Source organism: Oratosquilla oratoria, chromosome 14 (genome assembly GCF_046742065.1).
Source record: "Oratosquilla oratoria isolate Oo_2021 chromosome 14, ASM4674206v1, whole genome shotgun sequence".
Classification (NCBI taxonomy): domain Eukaryota; kingdom Metazoa; phylum Arthropoda; class Malacostraca; order Stomatopoda; family Squillidae; genus Oratosquilla; species Oratosquilla oratoria.
In genome coordinates, this window is record NC_134790.1 from 18686616 (window position 1) to 18709860 (window position 23245).

Consider the following 23245-nt stretch of genomic DNA (forward strand, 5'->3'; position numbering starts at 1 on the left):
CAAAAGTAATTCACAACAACTACCAGCTAATTTTCAAAGGAATGGATAGTGAAAGAAAATATGGGGTGGCTTTTATTCTAACACCAACTATTGCAGAAAAAGTAGAGAACATTTTTTATATTAATGAAAGAATTCTAGCAATAACAATAAAAGTGGATGCAGAAAGAATAACTTTTGTGCAGGTATATGCACCTCACCAGGGAAGGCCTCAAAAAGAAAAAGTAGAATACTATACAAAACTACAAAGTACCCTGGATTCATGTGGGAATACTATCAAAGTTGTCATGGGAGACATGAATGCACATGTAGGAAGACAGAGGAATAATATAGAAAACGTCATCGGTGCACATGGTGTTGGAGAAAGAAATGATGAAGGAGAAAGACTGATAGATTTCTGCATAGGTAATAGCATGTCTGTGATGAATACCTTTTACCAGCATAGAGAAAGTCATAAATGGAGCTGGTATCGGTGGAATAACGTAACTGGTGAATATACTGAAAAATCACTGATTGACTTTATGTTAACAACTAACAAGAAACTTTTCAATGATGTCAAGAGCATACCATCGGTTTCCTTTGACTCGGATCATCGTTTAGTTCTTGCGAAACTCAACATTAGGAAGCCAAAGCCAATGAAAAAACTTGTCAGAGAAAGAATTAAATTAGAGAATCTAAAAGAACCTGAAAAGGCAAGATTATATAAGGAAAAGATTTCAGAAGTTTATCTGAGCGAGCCGGAAGAAATCAGAGACATTGAAGAAGAATGGATAGGCATGAAGGATAAAATTACAAAAATAGCAAAAGAGGTCCTGGAGACCAAGAAAATAAGTGGTGGGAGAAAAAAGAAAACTATATGGTGGACGGATGAAGTCCGGGATGTTGTTAAAAAGAAGAGTCAGTCTTTTAGAAGATGGATGAGAAGACGGACCCCAGAAAATAGATTGGAATACGAAACAGCAAGAAACGAAGCAGAGACAGTAAAAGCAAGAGCCAAGAGAGATTCTTGGAAGAAATTGGGAAAAGAGCTTGAAGAGGATCTGCTGGGAACTAGGAAGCTCATATATAGTTTGGCAAAGAGTTATAAAAGGGGCGAAGAAACAGTAGTAAATACAATTAAGAATAAAGACGGAGTGTTACTAACAGATGAGAACGAAGTAGATGAAAGGTGGAGAGAATATTTCTCAGAATTATTGAATCCTCAGGAATTGGACGATGAGTGTGAAAACACCAGCCTGAGACTAAACTACTACCACGAAATATCTATCGAAGAAACTAGAGTTGCCATCAGTAAAATGAAAAATGGAAAAAGTCCTGGATGCGATGGCATACCTGTAGAGCTGCTAAAAGGAAATGAAAACACAGTCACGTGGCTAACGAGAATTTTCAATGTAGCTTGGTGTGAAGGTAGAGTACCAGAGGATTGGGGGAAAGCCATTATATGTAAAGTACCAAAGAAAGGCGACAAGTCAGAATGCAAAAATTGGAGAGGAATATCCTTATTATCACATGTGGAGAAGATATATGAAAGAATACTTGAAAGAAGGTTAAGAGCGACGGTAGAAGAAAAATTAGAGGAGGGACAGTATGGATTTAGACCTGAGAGAGGTACAACAGATGCAATTTTCTCCTTGAAAATGCTGATGGAGAAGAGATGGGAATGGGATCAACCAGTGTGTATAGCTTTTGTTGACTTAGAAAAAGCCTTTGACAGGCTACCAAGGGAGATGATTTGGGATACATTGGAAGACCCTATATATGGTGTAGATAGATTACTTGTTAGAGCAATCAAAAGTCTATACAGTAAATGTACCAGCGCTGTAAGAACACAAACTCGCGAGGATAACTGGTTTGATGTAAATTCTGGAGTAAGACAAGGTGGGGTTATATCCCCATTGCTTTTTGTACTTTTTATGGACAAATGTATGAAAAATTTGAGATCTGGAGAGGAAGTTATTACATTGGCATACGCAGATGATATTGCACTGGTTGCAAACAACCCCATTGAACTTCAAAATGCATTAACTGCTTGGAACAGTGCATTGAAAAGAGTGAAAATGAAAATAAACACAAATAAAACAGAAGTAATGATGGTCGCAAGGCAAAAAGAAGAGATAGAAATATGGTTGGGAGGCGAAAAACTGAAATTAGTTGAAGAATTTAAATACCTAGGAGTAAAGATAGATGAAAGGTGTCAAATGGAAAAAGAAATATTAAATAGAATACAGTGCCATACAAATAATTTAAGAACGCTATATCCATTGATGCGAGAAAAACTTATACCCAAGCAGGTTAAGTTAACAATTTACAAAAATATTTTAAGACCAGTTCTAACATATGGGTCAGAAACATGGACATTGACAGAAAGGCTAAAAAGTAAGATACAAGCAGCAGAGATGAGAGTACTGCGAATAATAAAAGGTGTAACAAGGTGTGACAGAATAAGAAATGAAGAAATAAGAAGAGAGCTGGAAATAGAGCCAATATTAGAATATGTAGAGAAAAGCCAATTAAGATGGTTTGGCCACGTCATGAGGATGAATGAGCATCAGTACCCATTAAAATACTACCAGTGGCAGCCACAAGGAAAGCGTCCAACAGGAAGACCCAGGAAGAGATGGAGAGACGGTATCAGACAAGCCATAGAGTCAAGAGGAAGAACTATGGAAGATGTGGAGAGTGTGCAGCTGTATGCTGATAGGGACTTGTGGAGGGACTTCGTGAGGCATCATCGCTGACAGGGCATAGCCCTACCTGGTGTATGGTGAGAAGGTGAGAGAACATACATACACACACACACACACACACATACACACACACACATATATATATATATATATATATATATATATACATACACACACAAACCAGGTGAACCTTTTGCAAGATATGATCTACTTTTTCCACAGTTACCCTAATGCGATCTACCAGTCAAATATAGGAGCACTCTGCCTTTATACATAATTGTATTTTATTCAGACATGTCCATCACTATGAATATGATTTATTCCCACAAAAATAGAAATATGTTAATTCAAGCAGTGTAACTGTGCCTTTAGACAAAATAATATGATAAAGAATACTGCCAATGTCACTGAACTAATAACAATGTAGGAATTTTGTCCAATATAAAAGCAAAGGATTTTATTCAGCTGAGGGCTAGCCCAATTCGCCCAAGTAACTTGTGTCGATTTGTTGTCTTATGGCTCCTGCTGGCCTGCAAGCAACTAAAAGCTTCTTTTAGCCCAAGTGAAAATGCTCCAGCCTCGCGAGGCTTATTCGAAAAGCCCGAAATTTCTTTCCAAAGAACAAAAGATCGTTTTTGTGATCGTTTTCCTTGTGCTTTGCCCAATGATATCATCTTATTATGAAGCCCAATCATAAAGCCCAAAAAATGTGCACATCAAGATTTCAATGTCTTTTTTCGCACCGAGTCTGTCCATTTACTAAGCCCATTCAAAAAAGCCCATAATCGTTCTTCAGAGCCTATAAGGTCTTTGTAATGACCTTTTCACATCAACTTTGGCTCGTAATGCGGAAGCCTGTTGGAAAAAGCGTTTGATTTTCTCCTCGAGGACCGTATAGTCTCTTCAATGACCTTTTGGCCCTTTTTCTTAGCCCGTTTGAAAAAGCCCATAAGTTCTTCAATGTCCATAAAGGTCTTGACAATGACGCGTCGGCTGCCCGGGCCATGGCGTCGCATCGTCTTGAAGGGACTTTGAGGAGTTCGGGGGAGCGCCAGTCACTGCATGGCTTTCAAAGCCATTCTTCGAAGGGACGTTCTTCGGTGGCGTCTTATCCCCAGGAGGTCCCACAGCTTTCTTCTAGGACCAAAACTAAAAATCTTCTTCGCCCAACTTCCTTATTCTTCCGCGGGGCAAGACCACTCCAGGGCCCAAGGTTCCTCACGACACAGATTGATAGTGTAACAAAGAATGACAGTAGAATAGTAGTAGTAGTAGTATAAGTATCATTATATATGTATGAATTATCATTATTATTATTATAATTATTATTATTACAAAGGATTACAAAGGCGGAGCATGCCGACAGGAAACCTTTTGATCCATATCTAGGTCGGATGCGGAAAAAAAATCATATTAATAATAAAACAATAAATAAAAACTATAATAATGTAAATAACAAATAAAATACATAAATAAATGCATAGGTATAGTTAAATAATAAACAAACAGGTAAATAGTAAAAATAATAAATTGACATATAACTAATAATAAATGAAAATCAGACAGACAAATGATAACAAAACAAAAACAAACAATATAAGATAAATTATAATCATTACAGCATCTTACTTAGGTATTTATCTAAATGATTCTTAAAGCTTCGAACTGAACTACATTGCACTACCTGTGCAGGAAGTTTATTCCATTCATTTACTACACGGTTGGCAAAGTTGTTTCTACCTACTTCCAAATTGAATCTATTTCCGGACAGTTTGAGACCATTGTTTCTTGTCTGATTCTCATTCAATGTGAAAATTTTGCCACTTTTGATGTTGTCAATTCCCTTTAAAATCTTAAAGACCTGTATCAAGTCATCTCTGAGTCTACGCATTTTTAGGGAAAACAGATTCATGTGTTTTATTCGATTTTCGTATGATTTATTTTTGATATTTGGAATCAGTTTTGTGGCTCGCCGTTGTACTTTTTCCAGTCTGTCAATGTCTTTAATGAGATTCGGTGACCATACAGAAACAGCATATTCCAAATGTGGACGAACTAACGATTTATATAGCTTGTTAATGAGTGATGGACTTTTGAAATCAAAACATCGCGCAATCAGTCCTAGAATCTTATTTGCTTTCTCAGAGGCTGAAATACGCTGCTTGGATGATTTGAGGTCGTTACTGATAATTACGCCGAGATCTTTTTCACTATCCACTTTTGTTAACGAATTTGTCCAGGTGCAGAGGTAAGTTGCCAAATATTTGATAGTTAAAAAAGAAAAACATTCATTTAGTGATAATCTTTTAACTAATTGATTATATGTTGTCTTGAGTTTCAATAAGTAGAAAACTTGTAGCCCTGCAGCAGCTGACAATGGATCTTGGGCCTTCCCACAGATCTACGTGGAAAGAAGCCCGAGACCTTTTCTGTTTTGTTGTAGTGTGGGACTTTGTCCATGTCTCTGGCTGGCAGAAAGTGGGAGGCAAAGGCAAGTAGTTATTAGCTCTTCATTTGTGAAAAATGTAAGAAGTATAGTTGAAGTTGATAAAGAGAGACCTTGAGTCCAGTTCAGAGTCTTTCAGGGTTGCACCTCCTGATGGAGGTTAGGAGGTTGATGACGAGTTTTGAAAATGGGCAACATTACTGTCCATCTTGCAGAATCACCACATGCAAGTTACCTGTCATTGATCTCTCATGTAGCATTCTGTTCTCTTAGCAATGGATGCCCAAACCATACTATAGCTTATTAATGACTGCCATGAATGCATGGAAATACTATCAATACAAAAATAGTCATTTTTGCCTTGAGTTTCACTGACTGGATATCCACAGCCCCACAGTAGTCAACAATTGTTCTCAGGTCCTCCCATAGATTTTTCCAATAAGAAAGATTGGGTTATTGTGCCATTAGTGTGGATAAGTTTTTGTGTCACCAGTGGGTAGGAGAAAGAGGAGAGAAGGGCTGAAGGTTGCCAGCTGTCATTATACAGTGATTCCTCCTTATACAGTAATTCTTTATCTGGTAGATTCACAGTTACGGTATTTGGTCATTACTACCCTCGATTCTATTTACAGTTAGAAAAATTCACAGATATGGTATCCACTTGTGTTTTGAAGAGGAAAGAGCAGGGAGAAGGTACGTCTGCCATATCCTATTATTACATGTTAAAATGGGTTCGGTATATGGTAATTTCAATTTGTGCTAAGGTTTTCAGGAATGCATATGTACCGTATAATGGGGACTTACTGTATTAAGAAAATATAGGGCTTGGGCATGGCAGGAGACCAGGTGCCACCTCCAGATATAGGTGTCTTTATATCTGAAGATGAGTTGCAGGGAAATTCTTTCTGATTGTAATCTTGGAAGATGACCATGTGCAAGCTTCCATCATTGGTTCCTCAGTATATGATTAAATGAGAGCAAAAATCCTTTCCATAGAGCAGTACATATCAATGATTGACACAGTTTTGTCAAAAAGCCCTCAAACTAAAGTATTTGTAATGCATCTCACAACCTATGCCTATAGGTTAAAACAGCACCCAAAGGATACTACCCAGACATTTTCCATAACCTGCCTCCTGCACCCCACAACACCTTTCAAAAACATGTGCACATAGATTACTAAACAGACACTATTGATACCAACAAATTCAATACAAAATCAGGTACCTACAGACATAAGCCCTGAAGAGAAAACCCTTCCATTACACGGTCTATCTATATACCAAGGGCTTTTCTTTACCCCTTACCAGGGGGTAGCCAAATTAAAAGGTATATATCCATTCCCACTCATTTCATTCCTACCCAGTCCACTCCCATCCACCACCCTTTCCTCCCTCTCATCTTAGCTCCTCATGGATGACAGGTCATCCCTGTATCCCACCAACTGCCCTGGGTCAGAAGCAATGCAGTAAGACACAGCACATCCACAGCAAGGTTGCTTCACTTTATTGAAGTCCCCTTCCCCTCTCTTCATCCCCTCATGCAGAAAAAGAGAAGACTGGGAGAAATTCCTTCAGGGTGCATCAAAATATCATTCACACATAACCACTCCCCCCCTACCCACCCCCTCCCTTCCTTCCTTCCTTGCATCAGAGTACCATCTATACACAGCCATTCCCCAGTCATCCCTATCTCCTGCCTTCTACCTTCTTTGCTCAGTGCCCCTTGACACACCAGCTGTTGTTTGCTGACGACACTGCACTTGTAGCAGGATCAGAGGAGGGATTGAGGAAGTTAGTGACAATTTGAGAAGGTGTGTTAAAGAAGGAAGCTGAAGATAAATGTGGGCAAAAGTAAGGTGATGAGATATACAAGGGGAGAGAGTGACAGTAGACTGGAAGTGAATATTAAGGGTGAGAAACTGGAGGAAGTGGATAGTTTCAGATACTTGGGTGCAAATGTGACAGGAAAGGGAGGCATGGGGGTGGAGGTAGAATGTAGATTGAGAGAAGCGAGTAAATGCCTTGGTGGATTAAAAAGTGTAATGAGAAATAGACATTTGGGAATGGATGCTAAGAGGAGGTTATATGAAGGAGTGATTGTGCCAACAGCAATGTACGGTGCAGAAACGTGGAACATGAGAGAGGAAGAGAGAAGGAGTTTGAATGTGTTTGAGATGAAATGTCTGAGAAGTATGATAGGGGTTACTAGGCTAGATAGAGTGAGAAATGAGGAGGTGAGGAGAACAGGGGTGGAAAGGGAGCTGGGAGATAGGGTTGATGAAAGAGTATTAGGATGGTTTGGACACATGGAAAGAATGAGTGAAGAAAGATTAGTAAAAGAAGTGTGGAAGGCGGAGGTGGAAGGAGTGAATATGAGGAGGCGTCCTTGGATGAGATGGATGGATGGGGTGAAAGGGGCTTTACAAAAGAGAGGAATGTCTGTAGAGGAAGGATGGGAGAGGACAGAAGATAGGGGTGAATGGAAAAGGGTTGTGTATAGATGAGGCTGTGATGCATGAGGGGGAGTGGGTGGGGGATGGGGGGTGAGGAAGTATGTATGAGAAAAAATTTGACGCAGCCCGAAGGGATTTCTCCCCGTTTTCTCCTTTCCTGCATGAGGGGACGGAGAAGGAGGGTCGCCGAATTGATGAAGTGGTCTTGCTGTGGATGTGCTGTGTCTTGTGACACTGCTTCTGACCCAAGGCAGTGGACAGGATGCAGGGATGACCCGTCATCCAGGAGGTGCCAAGATAGGAGGGTGGGGGAGAGTGGAATATACAGGAAATGAAATGGCTGGGAGTGATTTCTATGCCTTTTTCTTTTTGGCTACACCCCGTGTAAGGGGGAAAAAGTCTTTGGTATATGTATGTATGTACTTATACATAGGTCGTAATCCAACACTGAAACAGTACATACTCAGAAATGACCTGATAACAGCCACGAGATGCCCCAGGTACAGTCACCACAAAGAATATAAAGAACATATCATATACTGCCCAGGAACCTGTTGTAGGTACCTGTTTACCATTTTACTTATCAATACATGTACCTCCACTTGGAGTTGCAGCTTCAGAGGGCTGGCACTCACTCTCAATAACTGGCCTAAGATTTCTCTTTCAAATTTAACTATTGTCCCTCTACATTCTCCTTGAAGGAGAACTGACCATCAGTGGTTGCTCCCCTCCTCCTCTCTGCTATAAAGAGATGACACAGAAACAGACCCACTCTAGTTAACAAAGAAATTTCTTCCTTGAGAGATCTTTTGTCAAGTCCAAATGCTGTTGCTAGCTACTGTGTCTTCAATCTAAATAAAATCCATGATGTATGTCACCCTAATTGTGGGAATTCTTCTGTCACAGATTTTGAGGTTCCTCATCTTTTCTTTTGATCAGGCTAAGAGTTTCTTGGAGGACTATGTGAAGAAGAACACACCCTCTGGTGTGTTTGTGTTGTCATGCTGTGGATCTGTGAAATCTGTGACTCTTCGCTATGCCTCGGATCCTGATGGGACCACAAATACCGTAAGTCTGGGGTTCCTTCATGTGTTGGGGTCTTCTTCAGAGATCATGAACAGTCTGAGTCAAGACTTCTGTGTCAGTGACCTGCATCCATATCTTCTGTGACTGGCTTCATGGATATAATGATAATTGTTACCTCATGATTCTGTTGACTTGAATCCTGCACCCCAATAGTGGCTGGCAATGGTCCTTGGGACATTCCCATAGACCTTCCTGGGAACCAATCAGTTTATTACTCCAGATCTCTCTTACAAGAGACCCATTACTCACAGGTAACAGGCAGCAGCAGCTACCAGATTGGCCCGTAAGTCACTAAAGGAAAAATATTGTGCTGTCTGTATATAGGTAGGGTAGGGCAGGGTAAGATGAGCTGTTCAGATTCTTCTGTCTGATGATTGTATCTGCAACAGTTTGTTACTTTGATCAGGCTGTTTGTGTTGGTATTGTCTTAGTGCTGGATGATGGTGCCATTGCAACACCTAACAATTCTTATATTGTCATACTCAAGCTTTACCCAGACAATACAATATCTTTAGTGAGTGATTTTTTGATTAATCCAGAGGTTGTTGCCAGTTACCTGGGAGCTGTGGGTCTCTTGCAAGAAAGATGTGGGGCAACAATTTGAATGACTGTTTGATCGATATATGACAACTTTCCCTCACCACCTATATTCATGAAAATTGAGATAAAAAAATATTTATCAATTTATGCAGTGGAGAATTTTGTCTTTTGCATGTTAACGCTCAGTATTTAGTTTTGACTATCCACTGTTTTGTGTCTCAGTTCTGTTATAGATAATATATACCAAGGGCTTCATCCTGTTATAGACAGATAATACTTTATGCATCATATCTGTTACTCTTACAAAGATTTAACTCACTTTAGTGAAAAGACATATTTTGAGAGTAATGGTCACAAAAGTGTGCTTAATAGCCTGGAAACTGTGTGACAAACCAGCATGAACTGACATAATAATGACATTGGGTAGTGAAGTTTGGGGCCATGGAGGAGTCAAGAGGTAACTTCTCATGGAAATGAGGAGTGGGAACCTCACCAAATTGGTCCAGCATACCTCAAACATTGGTCATGTCAGCTGCTGTAATCATCACTTAATTATATCTGTAAAACCTTCTCCTATTCTTATTGAATTTTTCATAAAGGCAACCTTCTTTCTCCACAGATTGAGACACTATACAAATACTTCGAAGTTCTGAGCATGACTGGAACTTTGAGCCAAGAGGGTACACACCTCCACATCACCCTTGCTGACAATACAGGCCGAACCGTTGGAGGACATCTAGTTGGGAACCTCATGGTTCAGACCACAATGGAGGTAGCTCTGGGGGAACCCCAGGGACTTGTTCTGGGGAGAGAATTTGATAAGCATACTGGATATAGTGAACTGGTGGTTAAGGAGAATGGATAGAAGGTGGGGAGTTCTTCAAGAAGTGATTGTTTGAATGAAGTAGACACTGAAGTTGGGTGAGATGGTGAAAGGGGCAAGGGGTGTACTCACAAGCTGTCCACCAAGGAACATTGTGTAACAAAGTCATCCCTGAATATACGGGTCTTCTTATGTTATGTTCAAGTCTGAAATATAAAAAGTGCTTGTGTGGAAAGATGTTAGGTGAAGAAATGATGTCATATTGGCCTATTCAGATCAATCAGAAAAAGTTGGAGAGGTATACAATGTCATGTTGACTCCTGTGAGATTTTCAGCAAACTTCATGACTGACCCAGCTTATGAAATTTGATAGTATAAATTTAGATTAGATAAATGAATAGTAGTAAATTAATATTTATCTTTCCTATACAGGGTTTATTTACTTATTCTTATATTGGCCACAATCAGTAAAAAATAAATTAATTTCCTTTTCACCATTTAGTTTATTATTTTATCAAACCAGTTTAAATCCTGTACCAACAGAAAAAAATCTATATCCCTTACCCCCTCAAGTCTTCACTACTGAACTGTCTTTGCTATTATTTGCTACCCTGTATATAATCCACAGCTCCCATTCCACTTCTTATATAATCATCTCGGACTCATGAAGTGCTGAACAAGCACTTTTCCATCTTGAAATTGGGGTGAGACTTTCCCTGTTTGCCGTGAATCCCATTTTTAGGTTTTGCAGCCTTCTCCGTCTCATTTTCTGCCTAAGATGAGGAAGATAAGATCTCAAAGGAGGATTCAAAAGCAGGAAAGCCAATTGCTGCCTCACCACTTCCTTGTGGTGCCCAGGGATTGACTCCCATCTGGGAGTTGATACAGAGAATGAGGCAGTGACTACTGACAGTCTAATCAGTCACTGTCAAACTTCTCTTCCACTAATAAACAATGTCATCATTCTTCCAACTAACAGCCAAAAGTCCTCAAGTGATGGTGTGTGACAGTAGGGGCAAGAGATGGTGATCTCTAGAAGCCCGTGTTCACAACCCCAATAGGTGCTGTGGTTGGTCTGTCATGGGACTAGGAGCAAAACAGCTTGGCAACAGTCAACACAACTGAGCAGCCCTTTTCAAGATCTACTCTACTCACAGCCATAAACACTATCAACAGACCCAGGTGGCACAGTCAGTGACTGCAACCCTGATTCTGCAGAGTGATGTTGAATTTCTGAGTTTGCCCAGCCATAACAGCTGCCAACTTGACCCATGCTGAGGTGAAGTGGACCTAGTCTGGACTACTCAGGATACTTGGTTTTGAAGTCTACTAATAATGAGTCAGTGACAGGTGCCCCATAAAAGTGTATGGCAGGTTTGAAGAAAAGTGTGGAGCTCCCCATGATATGAGGCTCCAGGGGAGAGACTAACAGTGGAACTGGGAATAAGAGCACAGTATGACAAAGTTGAAGCCCTAACAATTCTGGTGGATGCCCCAATCCAAGCATCACCACATAGATCATTTGGCACCAGTGATGGAGTGGTCCACATTTCCACCACTGGAGTGTCACACAAAATCTGGGGGTAACTTATGTACAACTACAAAAAATATATATATCAAAATACTGGCATCCTCATGTACCGACTTCCACTTCATGACACCAAAGTGGTTAATGGAAAGAATGGCAAGATGATCTAAAGTAATATAAGTGTATTGAGTTAGGAGGGCCATGAGTGAGTACAAAGATCAATATCCACAAAACTAATAGTGACCACTCAACCGGAACTTCCGACCTAATCAACCATGGGTTATCTAAGAAATGAAGTAGAGGGTTATTATCCATGACTTCACTGTCGCTTCAACTGCCAGCACTTTGGACATACTAGACAACGATGTAGCCACGTAGAAGGTATATGTGTACATTACTCAGCCCACACACATGGTAGCCTATGCTCAAACTCTAAGATCACCTTGCATCATCTTCCCAACTGTACAATATACCAGTTTGACAAATAAGTCCTCTGAGGCTTAGAATGCATCAACTTCAGTGAAACCCGAAGAGGAGTAGAACCCAAAACAACCATATCACAGGAAATGAAACAATAATGCACTCCATCATACAGTGGAACTGCTGCAGCCTCATTCCAAACTGGTAAAACTTGTATATCCTTCCCCAGCAATATAAACCCAAGAGCATCTGTTTACAAGAAACAACTAGGGACACACACCTCTTCCCACCTAAAATGTTATAACACTTATCTACCTACCCTCTCAATACCACACATACTACTAGAATGATTTACACAATATTGTAACAACTCCCTACTCTTTTATCTACCCTCTGAAACAACAATGATGCTACACCATATTCTGGGTGATAAATTTTTTATGATGTTTGCTTCATGATATTTCTATCATCTCTACAGCTTCTTGGAAAAAAGCAAGTCTCAATGAAACTATAAACACCCTCGACTAACCAGACCAATGCAAGAAATATGATGTACAATGGTGACTTCAGATTGTCCACATAGAACCCCAGTACAATACAGTTCATAACATCCAATCCATCCTAAAGTCTTGCCACCTGCTGGTCCCCAAAATCTATTTGTGGAACATCCAAATTTCTATCAACTTCTAAACTATATCCTGCTGAGTAGAGGGGCATCTGCTGGAATTGTTGAAGAAAAGGGCCAGGATACTCCAGCCATCTTCTAAGCCTCGGGCATCATTTCAGGGTGATCCCCCCCCACCCTAGGACAGGTGTCCGGTATAGGGGGAGGCAGTTGTTGTTCCCCCCATAAAAATCCAGGGTGTGTTTGATACTGTCGGTCGTCACGTATAATTTCGTTATTTTTTTTTTATTTATAGTATGTCAGTGTATGATTGCAGGTGATTGATTCAATGTTTATGCAAAAAATGGGTGTAATAAATTTTATTAAAATATTTCCATATTTTATAATCGATAAACATATATCCATGAATGTCTCATGCACAGTGAATATTGATGACGCGGAATGTGAAGATATGCAACTCAGGTAACTTCCGTAATAAAAAAGATGGAACTGTGGAATAAAGTAATAATGTCATATGGTTGTTTCACAAATAAATAATCCTTTACTATTTGTCCCATTTTGGTGTTCTAAGTTCCAAAAATCTACTTTAGAGATGGAGACATTCAAAATATTGAAGATGAATGAGAATTGCAGCGTCAGAGAAAGTTGAGATAATGCAGGCTCGGCAGGTTTTGTAATTACCTAAGCAAATGCTAAGTCATAGCATTTGTTTTCTAATATGCATTTGATTAAAACAAATAAAATTCCATCTATGACTACCTTCCTGATAGTTTGATATTATGATTATTGACCTGTATATTATGTGCATGTGCTGTGTTATGTGCGTAGTTTGTGTTCCTTACTAATTATGACTGTGTAAAATTAACAAATGTTGCTTGCGAAAAGTTGTTAGAAGTTGGTTTATGCCTGCAAGCTAAACAGACGAACTACAAAATACCGACATCTTCCGAACGAACTAAAGGGGGGTAGGGTCACCGAGTAATGAAGCGGCCTTGCTGTGGATGTGCTGTGTCTTGCGACACGGTTTCTGACCCAGGGCAGTAGACAAGATCCAGTATGACCCGTCATCCAGGAGGTGCCAAGATAAGAGGGTAGTGAATTATGTAGGGTATAGAATGGATGGGAGTAGTTTCTATGCCTTTTTTTTATGTATATATTTGTTTGTACATTAACTGTTACATTTCGTAAAACAAAATTTCCTGTCTTTGTTCTGTGGAAGCGTGACGTCATTTTTGCTTGAGTTCGCGGTAGCCTTTGCGGCTGGTACTTTATCCTGGAGTGCTTGCCGCATCTGGCTTCGACAGGAATCATAAGGCGGCACAGGATGGGTTTCTTTCGTCACATGGTCTTGTAGTGTTTATAGGTTTCCTTGGCAATCCAGGTATTGCAGACTTTAGTGGTAGCCTCTTATTGTTGGGGGTATGGTTGTTGATTATTAATACAGGACTATGGGACAACGTGCACGTTGGAAAGTGGGTAGTTTGTTGAGAATACAAGTTAAGTGAAGAGGTGTGCACTTGACCTGCCCACCCGTAGTAAATGTTGAAACAAGAGTCGTTCAAATGCCTGCCCTGCATTCAAAGTCACCTGGAAATTAGTCACTACTCAGGGATATGTTATTTCAGTGGAAAATGTCCGCAGGAGAGGTAAATGATGTTATCTGTATCCATGGATACCATGCATGGAAAGCCTGCAAAAACTTGAGCCCTCAAGATGTACAGGAATTGGAGGTAAGACTGAAATGTTAAAAAAATAAAGTATTTATTGCAATGTAGTTGTAAGAAGATTGTAAGTCGCTACAGAATGATCTCAATAAAGTATGGAAATGGAGTAGAAAGTGGGAGATGGAATTCAATATTAAGAAATTTAGTATAATGGAATTTGGAAGAGGCAAAAAAAGAATAGTGGGATCATATAAATTAGGAGAAGAAGAAATTAAAAAAGTAGAAAATGAGAAGGACCTGGGAGTCATTATTATGAATAATATGTCCCCTGAGAAACATATAAACAAAATTTTTGGAGAAACTTATAATTTGATAAGAACAATCAAAGTGGCATTCACATACCTGGATGAAGAAATGGTGATGAAAATACTAGTCACTTTGATAAGACCAAGATTGGAGCATGCAGCGACGATGTGGTCACCAAGTACAAAAAAAAATGTATAACAAAACTTGAAAGAATACAAAGAGCAATTACAAAATTGGCACCAACACTCTTAGAACTATCATATGAAGAGAGACTAGCAAAACTTGAGCTACAGACATTAGAGCAAAGAAGAGAGGAGACTTGACAACTATATCATGAAAGGCATAGAAACTATTGATAGAAAGGATCTAATAAAATGGGATAGTAGAAATACAAGAGGACAGGGAAAGAAAATCAAGAAAAACAGTTATAGAAGAGACCTGAAAAAGAACAGCTTTCCCCACAGAGTAATAGATGCTTGGAACAAGTTAGATTAGAAAGTGGTGTGTGCAAAAACAATATACAAAATTAAAAACAGTCTAGATAAATCGAGATATGAAGATGGGACACCAAAAGCATAGCTCCCCTTCCAGTAGAATACAACTAGGTAAATACTGAGATGTGTCCAAGCCTTGGAGAATTTTATTTTGGGTACCATACCAGTGCAACTGCCTTTTGAATTTGGGTCATGTATATCCTTACATTTAACACTGATTTTCCATATTCACATATTCCATATTCTCATACAAAATAAAGCTGCATGCATCAAGGATTTTTACAGGTGCAGAGGTATGTTGACAAAGATTTAATTGTTTTTGCAAAAACTCATAGCATCCTGTTTTTACAGCTATGGATACCAGAACCAAATTCATTTGACTATCATGAATGCATGAAAATTGGTACGTGAATAGTAATAATCATTGCCTCGAGTTTCACCGACTAAAAACCCATAGCCTCAAAAGTAAACATAGTTTTCAGGTCCTGTGATAGATTTTTAAAGAGAGTTGGGCAATTGTATCTTATTGGTATAGATATGCTTATCACCTTTGGGTACTGTATGAGAAAGAAAAGGGAAGAAGTTGGTCTTCAGCTCTCCTTGTGTGGAGAAAATGGGTGAAACTGGTAAAAAATATTGGTCATGGTCTGGAGATCAGATGCCACTAAATAGGTGTTGTCATTTGAAGACAGACAATTGGCAGGGAGATGATTCTGACAGTCTTGTAAGATCACAATGTGCAGGTTTCTATCATAGGTCCTTTGTTGCATGAATTAACTTATCAAGCGATAACCAAAATCTTTCCATGGATAGAGTAAATCTATGAAATAACAGGGTGTTCTGTAGAAGAGCCCCGTAATCCACACCTCTTGTATTGCGTAAAAACCCACAGGATGTGACAACACCCTCAGAATACTACTATAATCCGTCCTTTCTGTCCAAGATTGGAATATGCACCAATGGTATGGTCCCTTGTATAAATGATAAAGTAAGGTTGAGGATACATAGAAGCAGCCAAAAAGATTCCCAGACTTATAGATAGTCATACAAAGAGATATTAGAATCACAAGCCCTGCCACTGTTAAAGGATAAATAGAGGGGACTTCATTGTGATGTTCAGATCATTGAAAGTGATAGACAAAGTTGATATTTCTATTGCAATGGGACATCTTGAGGTCATGGACAGAAGTTATGATCATGCTTGATGGATATAGAAAAAATACATGCTGATACATACTTCTGGAATAGCATAAGATGATATAGCTTAACATTGAACCATACATAGATATAAAATGAGGTATGATAATTGGAGAACAAAAGACCTTGTAAGCATAGCTCCCTTCTTGTACATTAGTTGGATAAAATAGGATGAATAGACATTTTTCCATACCCTACCCATGCAACCCACAACATCTTAGAAATGTACATGCACACAAACCACTAAGCAAACACTATAGCCCGTCAAAAATTCATAACTAAATCACATACTTGCTGATATAAACCCAGACCTAGCCAAAGAAGTTTCAAATTGATGGATTTTCATATACTTTCTTATTTAGGAAGAACAGGAAACCAAATATCACTTGTGGTATTGTAATTTGGTGACATGGAAACATATCTGCACTAATACATAGCACCAATCTACAATTTCTTGTTAGATCTATGGGAAGTCCAGGGACTTTTGCTAGCTACTTTGGGACTGTGGGTACTCAATGAAGCTTGGAGCAACTCACAGTATTATTACTGTCTAATGCTGACTTGTTTCTGACAATACCACAGCATTTCTTCCCTGACTATTATGCTCTTGGTTGGGGCTGGGGTCAAAGTTGGACTTGTGCTAGTTACAGATTTATTGATCATTCCTCCTGCATGCACTGGAAGTATTACTTTAAAGTTTTAAGAATTGGTTGGTGTTAGATGATTGCATCCAAAGTGTATGTAAAACATTCAAAATCCTAATAGTACAATTTAGTGATACTATATGCCATACAAGGTCAAGTTAAGGAGTTTTCAAGCATGTTGATTAGGAAGTGAGTGGCTAGAGAAAGAGGAGTTTGGGAGTCACGTGTGCCAATGAATGGAGTGGATGTGAACATGAATTAGTAGGAGCAATTAAATGTCTTGGGTGGAATGAAAAGTGTAGATAGGTAATTGGGGATGGATATAGAGAATGCATTTACTGTTTCCCTTTTGAGGCGGTGGCTCGGTCAAAGCATAATCCACTTTATATCCATTCCACATCCATCCATAGTATTTGTTCCCTCTACCCTGGCACATGGAAGAAGGGTATTCCCTGTCCCCTACCACAATTTCTGGTCACAGGTCCTGCAGCAAAATGGTGCTACCACAGCAGGGCCTGACACAGTTGCTTTGCCCCAGCAGCTTCATGATATGGTGGATAAAAAAAGAAAAAATTCATTTCAAATTTATGGAACCAACAAGACCATACCTTTGGGCTACATCATTTGTTCATTCATTTACAAGTTCTCCAATCACTCCAGTCTTCTGCACTTTTTTCTATATCTGTATACCAAGAGCTTTTTCCCCCATATAAGGAAGGTAGCCAAGTAAAAGTCACATACCCATTCTACTCCCATCCACTGCCCTTTCTCCCGATCATCTTAGCTCCTCATGGATGACAGGTCATTCCTGTATCCTGCCCACTGCCCTGGGTCAGAGGCAATGTAACAAGACACAGGACATCCATAGCAAGGCTGCTTCACTTAATCAACGAACCAACCCCCCACCCTCTGCCCCCTCATGCAGAAAAAGAGAAGACTGGGAGAAATCCCTTCAGGCTACATCAGAATATCATTCACACATAAGTACCCCATACCCCACCATCCCCCACCCATCCCTTCCTTACATAAGAGTATAATGTATACAGTTGAAAAAAAATCTGCACCTTTACTTTTTCAATTTCATTTTGCATCCAGTGTTCCCTTCACCCCATCCATCCACTTCATTGTTGATCTTCCCTTCAAAGTTCAGTCCATCCACTTATTCTTTCGACATTTTTTTTTACTTGACTCCCTTCACTTGTTCTTTCCACATGTCCAAATTATCAGTGCATCATTTGATCTACCTTCTGCCAGATTTTTCACCTTTGCTCTCTGCCTCACCACATTCCCAACATTTTTCTCTCATCCATGCCACATCTCCGTAATGACCTAGTTACTAGGGTTCAGGTTGGCATCCTCTCAGACATTCTTATGCCCCACATTTTGTAAGACAATGTGGGGGATCACCTAGTCATTCCATTGTCCAATTTAATCTCCTTGTACAACATCCATAGGAACACTATCAGCATTTTTCTGTCAACCCAGATTACAGTGGGAGTACGGAAGAATTATAGAACTGGTAATGGAGTTCATGGGGACAGCAGAAAGGATGAACAGCAAGTGCCTAAGTATCTCATTCCTTTGAGTAGAAATTTTACTGATAGTCACTGAAGTACTGTACTGTCACCATGCAGTCGTTATCCCTGACACGTATATGAAAAGTTAAAATTGCAAGAGCTTTTTATCTTCAGCTATTATATGTAGCTTTGAAATTGCTTGTTTAGTTTGAGTAGTGTAAGTTTCTAAGGTAATCCAAGAATGCTCAGATTCTTACCATCCTGTAGACATTTTTTTATAACTTTTTTTTTCCATAAGGGGTTCTGTTTGCTGGTGAACTACCAAGATAATTATTTGATTGGTTTATTTATTTATTTATTTTATTTAATGTATATTTTTAAGCTACATTCCTCTAAGACATTTGACTGCCTCCCTCATTTGAAACAACTGCCCCCCTCCACCTTCCCCTTGATACAACTGCCCCTTCCACCTTCCCCAGCTTCGATACAATTACCCCCTCTACCTTCCCTTCGATATAATTACCCACCCCCTCCACTTTCACTTTGATACGACTGACACCCCTCCTCCTTCCCTTTGATACTGTTGCCCATAGTCTTTCCCTTTCATACAGTTGCCCCTCCTCCTTCTCCTTGATATGATTGCCCCCTCCTCCTTCCCTTTGATACGGTTGCCCCCTCCTCCTTCCCTTTGATACGGTTGCCCCCTCCTCCTTCCCCCTTGATATAATTGCCCCCTTCCTCCTTCCCTTTGATACGATTGTCCCCTCCTTCCCCCTTGATACAATTGCCCCCTCTTCCTTCCCTTTGATACGATTGCCCCCCTCCTTCCCCTTGATATGATTGCCCCTCCCTCCTTCCCCTTGATACAATTGCCCCTCTCCTTCCCCTTGATATGACTGTCCCACCCCCACCTACCTCGTCTTTGAGGACCACACTACCCCTACCCACCCCTCCTTTGAGCCCCCACCCACCCCACTCCTTGAAGGACACTCCCATTTGAATGCCCCAGTCCTTATCCTTTTTTTTTTTTTTCTTCTTCTTCTTTCTTTCTTTCTTTCTGTACCTGAACAAAACTTATAAAATATGGCACCCATGTTGGTAGGAGTCCTGTCATAGGCTTTGAAGCTCCTCATTTTTTCTGTTGAGCAGGTTAAGAACTTTCTGGAGGAGTATGCGAAGAAGATGGCGCCCTTTGGCATTTTTGTGTTGTCATGTTGCGGATATTTGAACTGTGCTACACTCCACTTTGCCTCCAATGAGAATGGTGCCACAAAGGAAGCAAGTTTAGGGTTTTCCTTTGTATGTTGGAGTTTGCCTCAAATTATAGATGAGGCTGTGACCAGCATTCATGTCCTCTGTGACTGGCCATAAAATGGATCACATGTGCGTAGTTTTAATTGATATAATGGACTTGGGTTCTGTTAATTGGAATCTTGTGGCCCACACTGTTTACTGTGGGAGAGGAGTGGACCCTGATGTCAGTTTGGAGTACTTTGATTTGCCCATGAATAATCTTGAGTGGCCAGACTCTCATGAAGATGTTCAGGTGGCAGTTGGCAATCCATCAATAGATCACTTCACCCCCTTTGAGGGATGTCAGAGGCTGTGAATAAATTCAAGTTTGGATGGGCAGCAGAGAGTGGTTATATATGGATGATATTTTAACACACCCCAAAGGGATTTATCCCAGCCTTTTTCTGCCTGAGTGGACGGAGAGAGGGTGTCACCAATTAACGCCTTTGATATGATGATGCCTACATAGGCATCATGAGGAGCAAGTGGGTATGTGAGGATACCGGCATCAGCGTCTTAATTATATTTATTTTGTAGTTGTAGCTGAGTGACCCCCCATATTCTGTGAACTGGCCTAATCATATTTTCTGTGGTGATTAACATTCATAGTGAAAGAGAATGAAATGAAATGAAATACAGCTGTAACCTTGTATTTTATAATGCGAGTATTGTGATGCATCATCATACGTCAGGCAGCTAATGCTGCCTGCAAGAATTTGACTTGTATTAAAGAGGTTAAGTGAAGCATTCTTTCTGTGGATGTGCTGTGTCTTGCTGGATTGCTTCTGACCCAGTGGGTAGAATACAGGGATCACCCATCATCAGTGAGAAGATAAGATGAGAGGAAAGAAGGTTAGAGGATGGGGGTGAAATGGGTGGGAATGGGCTATGTGCTTTTTGACTTAACTACCTCCCTTGTAAGGGGGAAAGAACCCTTAGTATGTAGATAGCAGCATTATGGGGAGGTCTGGTATCTTTGGCATGTCTGTGGGATTCTTGCAAGGTCTATAGACATATTTGGTTTTAGCCTGGGACAGTGCTGGAAAGTATAGAGGCATATCCAGACTTCCTGTTACCCTATGAGAGGCAGTGGTGGGGGTGGGGGTGAAGGTAGGGTTGAGTGGGACGGGGTGGTTTCCATTTTAGATATACCCTACTTTTAAGCTCCATCCCTTTAGATAATACTAGTTTCTTCTATTTTAGAAATAAAAATTGATTTGCGAATAGTAGTAGTGGAGTGTCATGAAACTGGGTGGTTTCCATTTTAGATATGCCCTACATTTTAGCTCCATTCCCTTAGATAATACTTTTTTTTTTTTTTCACTTTACAAAAAAAAATTAATTTGCGAATAGCAACACACATCAGGATGTGAGAATAGTGAAGTGTCATAAAACTGGGCTTAATATCTCAGAAACTCTTTGGCAAGCTAGTGTGGAATGACGCACAATATGAGGTTGGGTATTGAAGTTTGTGACCATGTAGGAGTAGGTTGGGGGAGGGGAGGGTATCATCTCATGGAACTGTAAGGGAGGTACAACAAGCTACTTCAGTGCAATGTTGAACATGTCATTTCAGCTACTGTAATTACCAGTTATATACAACCTGAAATCAGTCTGTCTTCAATCTTTTAGATATTTCAAAGGGGCCACCTTGTTTCTCCTCAGATCGAGACTCTGACTGGCTACTTTGAAGTTCTGAGCATGACAGGGTGTGTGAGCAGAGAGGGTTCTCATCTCCACATCACCCTCGCTGACAGTACAGGCCAGACCATTGGAGGACACTTAATGGGGATCCCATTGTCCACAACACAATGGAAGTGGCTCTCAAGGAACCCCAGGGGTTTGTCCTAGGGAGAGAAAGGGATAAGTGCACTGGATATAATGAACTGGTGGTGAAAGAGAATGGACAAAATCTGTGGAGCACCACCAGAGGTGATTGTGCAAATATAGGAATAGAAGAGGAGAAGCTGTACCAGAGGTGACTGTGCAGTTGGGAAAGGGACGGGGAATGCTTTTCATGAGTTGTCCCCAAGGAATGTTTCACAACAAGGTCTCAGATTGTGTGGATCTTAGTAACACCCAAGTCAGAAGTGCACAAAGTCTGTCTGTATGACAGGAATCGTATGTCTATTCCAACGAGGCTTTTGGCTAACTTAGTATAGTCCAACTGATAGAATAATATAATTTTAAATGAATATTCTTCCTGTACATGGCTTACCTTGGCTATAATAATCTATAAAAAAAAATAGATATTTTTCTTTTTCCAATGTTTTAAGTTTAAACCAGTGTAAATTCTTTGTATAATACACAAACACTATATTCTGACAACATGGACATTAGTGGCCCAATTGGGACTGTGATGGTCTTTTATCTTCCTAATTGTGGGTTTGCATCCCAAACTTTTTCTGTCCCAACAATCCAAACTCGTATGGCATAAATTACTGCTTCTGCCACAGTTATGTGCTTCCTAGAATGTGCTCCTTGCCCTCTATCAAGAAAAAGGCCCTTCATACAACATTGTAATTAAATACAAAGATTTCCAGTGTTCTTTCTAGTTACATAAAAGGGGTTCACTGTAATCTGAGTGGTTGTGATTTTCAACATTACATACGTATATCAACAGCTTTTTCCCCCCTTACAAGGGAGGTAGCCAAAAAACAAAGGCATAAAATCCACTCCCACCCATTGCATTCCCACATACTCCACTCCCATTCACCCCTCTGCCTCTTTCTTATCTTGGCACCTTCTGGATGACTGATCATCCCTACATCTCCCTCACTGCCCAATGGAAGGGAAGTTACCATCAAGTAAACATGAAGATAACAGGAAGAAAGCTTAGTCTGATGTTAAGGAAATAGTGGATGAAATTTGAAAAGGCATCAGCTTGGGATGAAAAATAATTTCTGTTCTGTGATTTTGTGGAGGAAGGTGAACAATAATATAAGGTTACAGGATACAAGCATAGTTGAAGAAAGTTTCAAAATGCTTGGAAATGCTTGATGTGAAGCCTCGGAACCCAATGAGATCTCGCAAGAAGTTTAAAAAATACAGGATAATGTGGTACCAGTCCATAGGAGTAAATGAAGATACTGAGGAAGATGCTGGATGTGAAGCCTTCGGAACCTAATGAGATCTCGCAAGAAGTTTAAAAAATACAGGATAATGTGGTACCAGTCCATAGGAGGAAATGAAGATGCTGGATGTGAAATAGGCACAATGGGATCTCAGACTGGATATTTAAAGAATGTAGGAAGGAATTAGCAGACAAAAATCATAGTCTAGTGTTCATTAGATGGAGTAATGTTAGAGAAAATAGGGTAATAGTACTAGTTTGTTGGAGGAAATGAAGATATCAAATTATATGGGTAAGGTTTTCCTTACCTGCTAAAAATCCAGTTTTGGTCAATACATTATATATATGTAATATGTATATATGTGTATATATATATATATGTGTGTATATATATATATATATATACACATGTATACTCGGGGTGCACAGTGCAGCGGCAGACCCCCCTAA

General features: G+C 39.9%; 1 protein-coding gene across 2 annotated transcripts; it reads left to right on the top strand.

Moving 5' to 3' along the window:
• Positions 1–4914: 4914 nt before the first annotated feature.
• Positions 4915–21802, top strand: LOC143032767 (bifunctional protein GlmU-like). 2 transcript variants are annotated; one of them, XM_076197773.1, is made up of 5 exons: positions 4915–4932; positions 5084–5175; positions 8525–8653; positions 9831–9983; positions 21388–21802. In XM_076197773.1, exons 2-5 carry the CDS (start codon positions 5143–5145, stop codon positions 21571–21573), a joined length of 501 nt encoding a protein of 166 aa, XP_076053888.1. In that variant the 5' UTR covers positions 4915–4932; positions 5084–5142; the 3' UTR covers positions 21574–21802. The 2 variants fall into 2 exon arrangements, with proteins under 2 accessions (XP_076053888.1, XP_076053887.1); XM_076197772.1 differs by lacking the exon at positions 21388–21802 and adding an exon at positions 19579–19815.
• The last annotated feature ends 1443 nt before the right edge of the window (positions 21803–23245 follow it).

Excerpts from the sequence above, each read along its gene's own strand:
- LOC143032767 (XM_076197772.1), top strand. The coding sequence starts at position 5,143 with ATGTCTCTGGCTGGCAGAAAGTGGGAGGCAAAG. Across the intron at positions 8,654-9,830 it reads CTGATGGGACCACAAATACC|ATTGAGACACTATACAAATA; the intron begins GTAAGTCTGGGG and ends CTTTCTCCACAG. Across the intron at positions 9,984-19,578 it reads TGGTTCAGACCACAATGGAG|GTTAAGAACTTTCTGGAGGA; the intron begins GTAGCTCTGGGG and ends TCTGTTGAGCAG.